This window comes from Lolium rigidum, chromosome 5 (assembly GCF_022539505.1).
Source record: "Lolium rigidum isolate FL_2022 chromosome 5, APGP_CSIRO_Lrig_0.1, whole genome shotgun sequence".
Lineage (NCBI taxonomy): Eukaryota > Viridiplantae > Streptophyta > Magnoliopsida > Poales > Poaceae > Lolium > Lolium rigidum.
The window spans coordinates 247,664,489-247,677,930 of NC_061512.1; the positions used below are offsets into that span (position 1 = coordinate 247,664,489).

Consider the following 13,442-nt stretch of genomic DNA (forward strand, 5'->3'; position numbering starts at 1 on the left):
AAGAATAGAATGTCCTCTTTATCACCAACAACCGAGCTGATGGCGACACGGAATAAAACATCGACATCCAACGGGACTTGTATGTTAAACTCCTACCACAGCTTGCGGATCAAGCTGATGGAGCCAATCCCTTGTCGTTGACCAAGCAGTGCCTCTTCTTTTACCACCGCTTCATATAGGGGAGAAGGATAAAAGAGGAGAAGGCACCCTAATTTGTCGTACCAGGGTGAAATCTTATTTCCCTATTTTTTCAAGAACAAAAATTCAAGAAGAGAAGGTGCCCTCTCGAGCTAGGCCCGGATGTAAGTGTAGTTTGTTCGAGAGGCTCAATAGCCCCATAGCTTAAAACCATTTTCATATTTCTAATAAAAACTGATTGAGAAGGGTTGACCGGTCCAATAGGATTGGGTAGTTGGGTCCCTTGTATTTATTTCCTCCCCCTCCCCTAAAAAAATTCTCCATCTGCTTCAAAATAATTAGTATTTAAAAATAGATATATCTAGACATATTTTTGTGTGTATTTTCACTAATGTAAACCTCTCACATATTTCAGAATTGATTAGATATGGACCGAAATAAGTAGATACAAATTGTGTGAAAAAGCTAAAAGATCTTAGTAGTGAAAGAAGGGACAAGGAGTTTTGGCTCATGGTGTAGATACACCTATTAGGAAAAATAAAATTTAAATTTATTTTAAAATGTTAAAAAAATTGAATAAAATTCAAGGAAAACTGATGATCTAGTCAACAAGAAACGGGCACTTTGAATCTTGACTTTTTTAGGGATCATGCATCTCCCTCTTGGAAAACTGATGATCTAGTCGATCACAAGATGAATACTAGTTTGGATGTTGATGACAAGGCAAAAGCTGAAAACAGTACTGCAGAACATGATTTATCATATAAACCACCCAAGGATGGTTCTGGTATAGACATAATTGTTTTTTCTTTCAAATTGGAAAAGCATGTGTATGCTTGCTCCATTTGATGTTTAGCAAGTGTCGTTGTTACTTGTTAGTTAACTAATTCATTTATCTGTGCAGTGTATCTTGTTGTAGTGGATAAATGAGATGAACTGTTTAGCAGTGATGGTTCTTTTACTTGTATTATTACAGCTAGATGGATGCCAACTATTGTTGGGGACCCTGGCTGCAAACTGAACCCTGTTGGGTGATGATGTTTGAATAAGCTTGATGGTTTGGAAGGTTTGGGGATTGAGTTAGCCTTTTGCAGTAATGAACTGCTAGCCTAGGTGGCTCTCCCTTTTGTTGGCTTGTTGGGAAATCTGTTATAGCTTGCTGGGTGATCATATTTGATTGCCAGCAGTCTTTTTGATGTTGAAAATTATTTGCAGATACATATATATTTTGTATATCTGATGGTTTTTAAAAGGGCTAGTGTAGTCTAGGTATTTTGGTAAGTATTTGGGATAGTTTTCCTTCTATTTTCATTTGGAAGATGCTACAGTCTGGTTGGCATAACCATGGTCTTAGCTTTGATTCATCTCTGGTCCTTGCCATTTCTACCAGGCTTCACTTGGTCTCTTGACCAAATGATGATCAAAACAGGGTAATTCCACCCTTTGTGTGCTGGTGTGTAGCATGTCTGTGCAAATGGTGAACAAAACCATCTGGTTTGTTCATGTTTAATGGTATACCTCACTTCAGCTCCTAGATTTGTGCTGATGTAGTGGTTAGCTTCAGTGTGGTTGGCTGATGCTTGCCCCGCTCCTCCTTGCTGGCTTGTGATGGTGCTACTCCATCATGGCTTGATTCAACATTAACTTATTCTTGGTGGAATGAGTACTGGACTAGCTGTTCTTGATGTTCTAGTTGTTCTTGCTGGTTTATGTCGATGAATTACTGGAGTTGGCTGCTGAAAAGGTTTTATACTGTCCCTCCAGGTCTTCTCTGCTCGACATCAGTGTGCTATGGTGTTGCTGACTAGCCCCGAGGTTTGTGTGGGTGTTCCATGTTGTAACTTGTTCTCTGGATGGATCAGCTCGGCTGGTTTGGAGCTTATCCTCCCTGTGTAATTCTTTTTGATCTCCAAGTGGCTTTACCAATTGGCAATTCTGTTTGTACTTGTATCATCTTTTGTAGGAATTTAAGATGAACAAAGTCCACTGGATGATCAAGAAGATCAAAATCAGTAGCTAGGTTTTAGAATATGTCACTTGATTTACTTGTAATTTTCCCTTTTCTTTTTCTTTGTTTATTTCTGAAATGTTTATTTAATATATGTTTGAATATTGTAATTGACAATGTATCTTGTGTGATTATTAATAAAGCTCAAAGTTTCTCTATTGAGCTAATTGTAACTTTTATCTTTTCTTATATTGTTTGAATTATTTGTATATAATATTATTTGTTTGAATTATACATGGTATTTTATATCAACTAATGTTTAAGTTTGAAACTCAATTCAAACTTATTTCAAATGCTAATACTCAATTGTATGTGTTGAATTCAAATGGTTCCCCTCTTTTGAAACCCTAATTCAAAAGAGATCATGTCCAAGTTTATCGCACTCTCGAAACCCTAACCCTAGATGTTGTTGAGAGAGAAACTTGTTCCATCTTAAGTTTTTATACAATTAAGCGTGAAATTTTCCCAAGTTTTGCGATGCAATGCACATCCCTTTTCTAATTCTACCCCGCAAACGTCTGAAATCCTGGAATGTTACACACCGGTACAAAATGCATGCGTGTATACATACGTCTACATGGCTACTCCTAAAGGAAGAAAAAAAAATTCTCTCAAAATGATCTATCCATGTATACCATCGGCGGTGACCATCCGGTGCGCCGCTGGCCTCACGCTTATCTGTCGGTCCGCCGAGAAGCCAACAATGTGTGCTCTAGAAGCCCATTGTCACCCTCTCGGCATCGTCCACATATACATAAGGAGTTACTTCTAGAAAAATTTTAAGTCAGTCTCTGATTAGCCTACAAATTATTTGAGTACAATACTTACTAATTATGGTTATAGTGTTTTATTCCCGTGTGAAGAAGAAATGTAACTAGTAGAAATGCTAAGAAGTTAGAAGTCGAATTACGAAATTACTTCAGTAGTTCTATGTGGTAATCGAAAGGAGATTATTTCTAAGTTGATGATTTGTCATCAATGTGTACATCTTTTTATTGTTCCGTGAAAACAGACATTTAGTTAGTACATAGTCTAACAATAGTGCCATTACAATAACCATATACTCCCTCCTTCCCATGAAACCTGTCTTAGAATGAGTATATCATATTGATTTGATGAGCCCTTATAATGGACATCACCAACGGATCCCATGATTATGTATGCAGCGATACTATGGTTGTTAATATATATATAATATCAGCGACTTAAATCATGCATGCACTTTAAATTTGGATACTCATGAAATATGGCTTACATCCTTCATGTTGCTACATACCACTTTTTTTATAATGGACTATTAAATGTCAGATACAAAATAAATCATAAATGCATTACTATCGTGTTGTTGCAAATAAAAAAGACCAACAATAGTACATAAATTAGCTAAGTTCTCTATGCATTCTATATTTCATTATCATAAATTTCCGGTGAAAACATGAAAATATTGTATTGTTTCCAATCACAAAATACACATGTCAATCAAAACCATTTGAATGCCTTAAATAACTTATTGTCTAATACTTTCTAACACATTAAAGATGGTATCCTCGCATTTGCGAGGGCCACCTTGCTAGTTAATGAAACAATCCACCAAAAATATTGTCTTGTACTCTTGTTGTGTGCTATATGTAAATGAGAAGGGGTTTGAGATATTGGAAAGAGTTAACCAAATCGAATTAATTAAAAACCTCCTATTTAAAATACAGTAATATCAATACTTGCTATAATCAATCGATGGAAGCGATGAATTATTCGTCTCATCTTCAAGCAATGATATAGGTAAGTTGATATATACACACAGTCAGGATATATATATATATATATATTAATTGCGAGATCTGGCACTCGATTCAGAGGAATATATCGCATTCATCCATTTTTGGAGGTTAATTACACGAAAAGATTTCCCAGTCTGGAGCGGTCTTGGCGTGTTTGTTTCATTAACATATATATTCGGTATCGGTTAAATCACAGCACATAGTCTAGTAGATAGTCGGTGTTTGTTTCCATTTGGGTGAGAGCTTCTTTGCGTGGCCGCCGGCGCAACGAACTCGATACGTACACCGGCGTCAGCCCCGGGGCGGCGCCTTTATAAAACCAAGTAGAAAGTCCATCGCCGCGCGCAACGAACCCGGCCAATTATATGTACCTGCTTCCCTTCAATCGTTTCCGTAACCAACAGCTAGCAATGGCAGCATGGCGGAAGTTACCTCACGTCTATAGAAGCCATGCAGCTGTTAGGAAACTGGTTGAATCCACCGTACCGGCGTCGTGCTCGATCTCGATGACGATGGCCGCGGTTCAGATAGTCCAGCTCGCCGCCGTGACGTCGTCGCTGGTGCTGCTTCTGCTGCAACCGGTGGCGGCAACAATGGTGCCGCCGGCACCGGCGCCGAGGGCACGCGGCAGCGCCGGCGTTACGCTGCACGTACAGCCACACCAGGTGAGTTTGGTCCTTCGATGCTTCTCTGTCGCTTCTTCTTCTTCTTCTTCTTCTTCTTCTTCTTCTTCTTCTTCTTCTTCTTCTTCTTCTTCTTCTTCTTCTTCTTCTTCTTCTTCTTCCTCCTCCTCCTCCATGCATACATAATCGCGTCGATCTCGATGTTACCTTTTTCGTTAGACATCAGTTTGTCGCCGTATCTTGGTCACCGTACGTTTTTTTCTCCGAAATAGTATACTTCCTTTCTGATGCATGTTTGAAATGTACGCGTGCATGCACGGCGCGGCGCAGGTGCTGGTCGACAACGGCGTCGTGCAGGTTTCGGTGTCGAAGCCGCAGGGACAGATCACCGGCGTCCGCTACGCCGGCGAGCCCAACCTCCTCCAGTACAGCGAGGGCGAAGAAAACTCCGGCGGGTAAAACATTTATATACTACATACATATATAGAGTTAAATTCATCAGTAGTCATGGAACTAGTCGCGCAAAATCAATTTGGTAACCAGAACGAATTTACGTTAGAGATTCACACGCGGGCAGCGCTCGCGGCATAGCAGCGTATTTGCTGAAGTGGCGCTAAGTGGATCCTACGTACTACCAGGTAACTTAACAGAGGAAGGCCTGCATCCCAAAGCTTGCTTGGCTCCCCCGCATCCAGGACCGTTCCGTGAAAACCCCTCCCGTGTGGCGCTCCCCAGGGCGCCGCTGGGGGGCCGATCTCCCTCCTTCCGCCGCCCCCTCCCTCCGTTTCTCTCCCTCCGCCGCTGCCGTTGGCGCTGGCCACAGTGGCGGCGGGCCCTGGCGCCAAAGTGCCCTGGGGGTTGTTGGAGGCGGCGATCGGCGATGGCGGCTGGGGCGGCGACCTCCGGCTTCGGCGTGCTCCACGTCTAGGGCGGCGTCCCTGGATGTGCAGCGGCGACTCCTCCACCACGGCCTCCGGCGATGGATGGTGATGGCGGCGGCTGTTGGATCTTGTGCCCGCCGAGATCCATCATCGGCTTCTGCTGGCGGCGCGAGGAAGGGGGCGGCAATGTGCGGGGCGAGGATGGTGTGGTTGCGGCTTCCGCCGTCCACCGAATTCTCCTTCGTCATCGTTGGTCAGCGGATGACGGCGTGGGGGCCTGTTCATCTGCTTCGGGTTTGAAGGTGGTGGTCCTAGGGTTTTTCTTCTGCGAAGATGAAGACCTACCGGATGCTGATCCTTTTCATCTAGCCGGAGTGTTGAGTTCCGGAAGGCTCCGCCGGCGAATGCATCAGCGCATCTTTTGCTGTAGTTTGCTGGATCGGGTGGTATTCGGTCGCGCGCACCCATGCTTTTATTCCGACTGTTTGGTTCTGGAGGGAGCGACGCGAAGCTCTTTTTCTGTGTTGACATCAAGTGACTATGGATCCATGATGAAAGTCGGAAGAAGAGAATTTCATGAAGGCCGGATGGGAGGACTAGCTAAGGGAGGTTCAAGTCTCCGTGCTGTTGAGGGACTTGCTTGGTGTTTTGGGCTTCACAACAGCGGTATGAAAGTGGGGGCCGACAACACAAGGGAAGTTCGGAGTCCCACCTTTCAGGGTGAAAACCTAAGGTCTGGCCTTAACTGGTTGTGTCTGGCAATGACCTTGTTGGAGGCATTATTTTAAGAGCGGGGATTATCTTCAGGGTGAAAACCTAAGATCTTTGATCGGTCGACGATGGTGTTAGAGCATTGTTCCCTTCTTGAAGGCGTCGTTTTTGGAGAGTCTGTATTTTAGGTGTTGTCTTGGTGGTGGATGTATTGCTGTTGTTAGGCCCGAGATACTGTAGAGAGACTTTTGTTTCTTAGTTTTCTTTTTTTTAGATGTGTGCATCCGTAGTGCCATTAGGGTGGTGCGTTGTTGCAGAGGCTGGGTGTAATTGATATCGTTTGATATTAATTTATTCCCTTTATCGAAAAAAGGTAACTTAACAGAGAGATAAGAATACCTTGCTAGAGGAGGGTGTTTTTGCAAAACTATCATCTCCCTGGCTCTCTCTAGCGATTCCCTCTTCACGATGCCCCCGGGCCACCGATTGCTGCCGCCCCGGCCGAAGCCGGCTGTCCTCGGCACCGCCGCTCTCCGGTGATGCTCCGTCTCAACCTCCTCCTCCGATTCCACTCCTTCTCGACGCTGCGCTGCACCTGCTTGAGCCCCCACGACTAACCCTAGCCCTGACTGGTTCAACATGATACGCAAGACTACCAGTCGGCATCAGGTTATAAACATCACGCATGATTCAGTTCTTGTTTCAGCATACACATAAAGCAAGCAGGTTACCAAATGACAGATGTTTCATCTCTTTTAAAAGGTCTTAAGCTCATTTAAACAGTTTGAAGCTTCAGCTTCTGCAGGTGGATCTGAAATGTTCAGTACAGTGAGATGATCTCACTAATTAGTAATTACATGCTCTGCTGAAACTTCATGTCACTATGTAAACAGTTAAAAGATGTGTATTGCATCTGCAATTCAATCTGGAGCATTGTTGAGATTTTCTTGATGGTTTCATATCTGAAAAGGGAAAAAGATAGTTTTGAAATAACTAAAAAATTTACATAATAATGTGTGAATAAGGAAATGCAGAAGATACTATGAATAAGAAGTATTTGTACTATGAAGATACAAAATGGCTTATATAATGATCTCAAACAATACGCCGCAAAACGCTGCTGGATACTAGAAGATATAATACTAAACCACAAAAAGATGATACTATTCTGAGATACTAGGTCATTGGAATTGAGCCAAAACTGTGAGGTACTTCAAATAATAGTACTCCCTCCGATTCGTATTACTTGATGCTAATATAGATGTATCTAGACACATTTTAGTTGTAGATATATCCACTTTAGCATCAAGTAATATGAATCGGAGGGAGTACTAATAACAACATCTCAGTTATAATCACAAATCCAATAGCATCTGTTCTAACTTCTACTGCGGTATAAGATCAAACCAAGCAAATCACCCTCAGCTTCTTGAATTAGAACCAAGCTAAAATAACATGAACAAGCACGAGTAAGAATTCTTGGTACCAATTAACGAGTAATCTCCATGGTTTCAAGAACAAGCCTAATTAGGAAGCTACTGAGCTAAATTAGAAAAGTGTAATCTCCATGGTTTCAAGAAAAAATATTACAAGATGACATCATCAGAATACAATAAATCGTCTAACTACATAGTTATATATTATCAGAGTAATTTTTTTTAGATAAAGACCGCTAATTCATCTGTAGAAAATAGCAGATGGTTAAGTGGTTAATATAGCCTCTTAGAATGTCAGAGATGTCAATAGCTGATTGTCTAGGGGCATTAGCGGAGTTGCTACAATTAATCATGTCATCAATTTGGCAAATCCATATGTAATGGAGGTCTGTGGATCCAAAATGTTTGCAAATCTATATGATGCAGAAATGGATAAGCAACATGATGTAGAAATGGATGCACAAGATGAACAGGAAATATTGTCAGTAGCAGTAGGCAAGCAAACAACTGATTTGCTATGTGTTGCCATCATTATCAGTTGTTATGTGTTGAAACATTAGAAGTATTCTTACTGCCCTTTGACCAATCCACTAAATTGTAGTGTTGTTATAAGAAACAACACAGAAGCATCTGGCACGACATTACCTCAAACACCCATTGCGCATCTAGTACCGGAAGCGGAAGGGCGACTACCACGAGCATGAGGTTGTTGGGGGAGTCGTCGGTGTGGGTACCGAGTACGATCTCGTGGGAGCGGGCGGCAGCCAGGGACTCCAAGGGGAGCCACTGGATGGTGACCGAGAGCCACTCCAGTGGGTGGGAGATGCCGAGGTCATAGAGCACCGGCAAGTTCGCCTTCCAGTTTAGGTTGAGGCGGAGCCTCGCCGGAGAGCGGCGACGCCTGGGACAACCGGCAGCAGTCAGCGGCTCAGGCGCATCCCCAAGAGGGAATTGTTAGAGAGAGTCAGGAATAGTTTTGCAGAAACGCCCCCCTCTAGCTGGGTATTCTTATCTCCCTGCTAAGTTACCTGACCGTGGGCCGCACTCAGCGCCATGTCAGCAAATACTACCCTACATTGTGAGCGGTGACCGCGTGTGAAGCTCCGGTGCGTATTCGGTGACCGTAACAATGACCAAACTGATTTTGCTCAACAAGTTCCATGATCACTGATGGATTTAACTCTACGTACATATATACCTTAGTCTTGCTGCCATATATGTGGCGGCTAGGTGGATCTTGTACTACATTCGATATGGCCATATCTGATCTTCTTGCCTAAATAGTTGTGTGTATATATGAAGTATGAACGGGTGCTTACATATTTACAGGTACTGGAACGTGTTTTGGAACTTTCCAGGGTCCGGTCAGTCAAGAGCCAGAATCGACATGTAGGTAATACTGTCTCACACTAGCTAGTCAGTACTAGTCACTACTACTAGTGATATAATTTACTTACCTTAGCTAGAAGTAGTACATTATGTCGCCTCTCTTCATGGCATGGTGTAAATCTCTCCCACTGTTTAGGCTCCTGGGCAATCTTTGCGTGTTGCAAAGGGTGCTGTATTTAACTTAGTCTTTCTGTTACTCTTAGTTTAACTGGCCGATTTCAGAGCACGTACAGTTACAGTGTGCAATATCAATGTTAAAAAATTTCTTCACCTGATCGACCGTACCTGCATGCTTGCGTGGTCAGTTAATTAGCTGGAACCACCATTAATTAATTTGATGATATGCACCGAAAGGATGCGTAGTTCTACTAATTAAGAATAACATGAATGTGAACTGTAAGTTTTTTTTTGTTGATAATCATTTCTGATAATCTCCGAACAAATATCATTTCTTCAGTTCTGTTGGCAAAGAATAAGTTTGATGAATTGAGTCTTAATCATACATGTGAATGGAGTGTGGCTGAATAAGAAAACAAACCGTTGCAAATTTAACCGTATCTGAAATTGAGCAGGCTGGACAGTGCAGAGTTCAGGGTGGTTTCTTCAAGCGAAGAGCAAGTGGAGCTCTCCTTCAGGAGCACCTACGACCCATCAAGCTTCAACAGCGTCCGGCTCACCGTCGACAAGCGGTACGCCGCCGATTGATCACTCCTTCACTAAGTCCTGCATGGGATCAATTAACTCATCTTGATCATGCTCATGATGCAGGCTGGTGATGCTGAGAGGCAGCTCAGGGTTCTACTGCTACGCCATCATGGAGCACGCTGACAACTGGCCGGCGCTGAACATCACGGTTGCCCGGCTCGCCTTCAAGCTCAACACGGCGAGGTTCAACTACATGGCCGTGTCGGACGGGATCCAGAGGTACATGCCGAGGGCGGCGGATCGGGACCCACCCCGGGGCAAGCCGCTGGCGTACAAGGAGGCCGTGCTGCTGCTCAACCCCCTCGAACCGCAGTTCAGGGGGGAGGTGGACGACAAGTACCAGTACTCGCTCGACAACAAGGATAACAAGGTTCATGGCTGGATCGGCGGCGGGCCCGTCCCCGTGGGGTTTTGGGTCATCACCCCGAGTAACGAATTCAAGAGCGGCGGGCCGCTTAAGCGCGAGCTCACCTCGCACGTCGGCCCAACCTCCCTCACGGTGAGCATGCAATCCTGCAACTGCAAATACAAAGATTGAAACTCCTGCGCGCATTATTGTGTTTTAAGTGAACATTCTTGCGCCTCGGCAGATATTTCTTGGACCGCATTACGTCGGGAAGGATATCGTGACCAAGATCGACGATGGTGAGCACTGGAAGAAGGTCATGGGCCCGGTGTTCATCTACCTCAACTCCAACCCGAGCAGGGGAAGCTTCCAGGCGCTTTGGGAGGACGCCAAGGCGCAGGCGGAGACCGAGGCGAGCAAGTGGCCGTACACCTTCCTGGAGTCGCCCGACTTCCACAAGGCGGCCCAGAGAGGCTCCGTCACCGGCAGATTACTGGTCAGAGACAAGTACGTGAGCGGCGTGGACATGCCCGCCCGACTTGCCTACGTCGGCCTCGCCGCGCCCGGGGCACCCGGCTCCTGGGCGACGGAGAGCAAAGGCTACCAGTTTTGGACGAGGGCTTCCGCGACCTGCGGCAGCTTCGCCATCAGCAATGTCCTTGCGGGGGAGTACAACCTCTACGCCTGGGTACCCGGGATTCTCGGCGACTATATGTATGCCGCTTCGGTGACTGTGTCGGCTGGCGGCGCTGTCAGCCTCGGCGACCTCGTGTTTAAGCCGCCGCGATTGGGCCCGACGCTTTGGGAGATGGGCGTTCCTGACCGGAGCACCGCCGAGTTCTTCATCCCGGACCCCAACCCCAAGTATCTCAGCAAGCTCTTCCTCACAAGAGACAACAAGTACCGCCAATATGGACTGTGGGATAGGTACGCCGACCTGTACCCCAGAGCCGACCCTGTCTTCACCGTGGGCGTGAGCAACTACTCCAATGACTGGTTCTTCGCGCACGTCACGAGGAAGGTGGGCGGCGGTGTCGGCCTGCTCTACGCGCCGACGACCCGCCGGATTCGTTTCAACCTGGGCCGCGTGGTCGCCGACGGCACTTACATGCTGCGTGTCGCCCTTGCGGCGGCGCAAATGTCCAGGCTGCAGGTGCAGGTGAACGAGGCGACGAGGAAGGGGTCCGAGGGAGTCTTCAACACGCCCGAATTCGGCGACGGCAACGCCATCGCGCGGCACGGCGACCACGGCACCTGGTGGAGTTTCGAGTTTCCCATCAAAGGGTACCTGCTCATGGAAGGGGACAACACAATCAGCATCACGCAGGTCAAGGCCTTCAGCGAGTTCTTCGGGGTCATGTATGATTATATCCGCCTGGAAGGGCCTCCCGGTTCTTGGCGAGAGCCCACCACACTACTTGGATGAACAATTATGCATACCACAAGATTGTAATTTTGATCGCCTAGTCACAAGTTTGCTGATTGATTGTAGATCATAGGTATAGTTGAGTTTCCATATACTGTACTTTGATTTATGATTATGATTACCAGTGCACCAACCAACAGTGTCATACCATTTTCCACAAGCTTTTCACAAAAAATGGTCTCATTTGCTCCATTTTCTGTGGACAAAAGAAGACTATCTTAGCCACAGTGATTTTTCTAGCGGCACTGTGATCTATCGGTTCATTCTATTCGTTATTCGTGCCGTGCACGGAAATTCCATATCTAGAATTAATTAAAAAAAGATCAACAGACGAGCCGTGGACGTCTTCCTTTCTCCCGCTACAGCAGAGCAAGGCGATTTGTGCGACCCTCCTTCTTCCCACCTCGCCGCCGGGGGATCGGTGGATCCCTCACCCCGTCTGCTGCTTCGGCGGCTGGGGGGTGGGGAATCCCCGATTCTCGGTGTGTATATAGTGTAGGGCTAGAAGGACGGCCTGCCGGCGGCGTCGTGGAGGCGGTGGCGCGGCCGGAGTGGCCTTTTGCGGCGGAGCCTGTCCCCTCTGGTGGTGGTGCTCTTCGGGGTGTTGCGACGAGGCGTCCGCCATCTCCGCGTCCGCAGGTCCCTGGATCTCGCCGGCGCGGCGTCTCCTCACTGGATCTCGCGTGGCGGCGGATCCGGCACTACTAGGAAAAAGCCTAGCCGTAAGATGGGTGTTAGTGGCGCACCAAGAGGGCAGTGCGCCACTACTACTTAGCAGTGGCGCACCGGAAAGTGGTGGGCCACTATTAAAAATGTAGTAGTGGCGCACCTCTCCTGCGGTGCGCCACCACTAAGTTTGACCATGGGTTTGACCCAGCCTTATACATAGCAATGGCGCACCTCTACATGGTGCGCCACAGCTATTTTTTGTAGCAGTGGCGCACCTCTACATGGTGCGCCATTACTATGTAAAGGGGAGGATGGAAATGTTTGGGCATCACTTAGTAGTGGCGCACCATGCTTGGTGCGCCACTGCTAAGTGGTGCCCAAACATTTCCACACACACCCCCCCCCCCCCCGTGGATCGCCTTTTGGAGTTTGCAGAAAATAAAAGAAATAGATAGAAAATTCAAAAAATTAAATCCTTTGAAATGCCCATGTAATATGTCATCTAGGTTTAGTGAAAATTGAAAAAAATGAATTTTGATATATTATGCAAAATGGCGTCATGTTTCGGTAAAACGGGATTTCTGGTTGCATACGACCTCCGATGAAAAACTTTTTTATATCAAAATCGATCTACGCGAAATTTCCTATTCGAATTCAACGGCCTACGGCCGTTTGGAGAAAAAATGGATTCGTCAAATTCAAAACAGAAACAGGACTTTTTTCAGGTTTTAGATTTTGGGCAAAAAATAGAAAAAAATAGCAGTGGCGCACCCATGCCTTGGTGCGCCACTGATAAGCTTCCCGCCCATGAATTTCAAAATGGGGGGAGCCGGCCACTTAACCCCCTCCTCCCTCCTCCCTCCTCCCTCCTCCTCCACACATTCTCCTCTCCTCCTTCTGCTCTCCTCCTCTCCTCTCCTCCTTCACTCCGGCGACCTCCTCCTCTCCTCTCCTCTCCTCCTTCACTCCGGCGACCTCCTCCTCTCCTCTCCTCCTTCACTCCGGCGACCTCCTCCTCTCCTCTCCTCCTTCACTCCGGCGACCTCCTCCACTATGTCGAGCTCCGGTGACCTTACTTTCCGGCGAGCTCCGGTGACCTTACTCTCCGACGACCCTCAGGCGACCCTCTAGCCTCCATTACTTCCATCCTTCGTCCTCTTGTTCATCCTCTCCTACATCTCCTCACCTCTCTTCACCTCTCCTACGTCCCTCATCCATCACCACCGGCGGCTAGGCTAAGAAAAATGAGAATGAACATTGCAAAAATAATTCTAGTAACAAGAACGAGAAAAATAACGAGCCAAAAAAATTCGAAACGAAATGTGCCGGATC

At 46.2% G+C, this 13,442-nt stretch overlaps 1 protein-coding gene across 1 annotated transcript; it reads left to right on the top strand.

Annotated features, from left to right (window-relative positions):
* The first annotated feature begins 4,436 nt into the window (after positions 1-4,436).
* LOC124657424 (rhamnogalacturonate lyase B-like) lies at positions 4,437-11,441 on the top strand. The gene is made up of 6 exons (XM_047195977.1): positions 4,437-4,589; positions 4,878-5,002; positions 8,905-8,964; positions 9,537-9,653; positions 9,733-10,168; positions 10,260-11,441. Exons 1-6 carry the CDS (start codon positions 4,437-4,439, stop codon positions 11,439-11,441), a joined length of 2,073 nt encoding a protein of 690 aa, XP_047051933.1.
* The last annotated feature ends 2,001 nt before the right edge of the window (positions 11,442-13,442 follow it).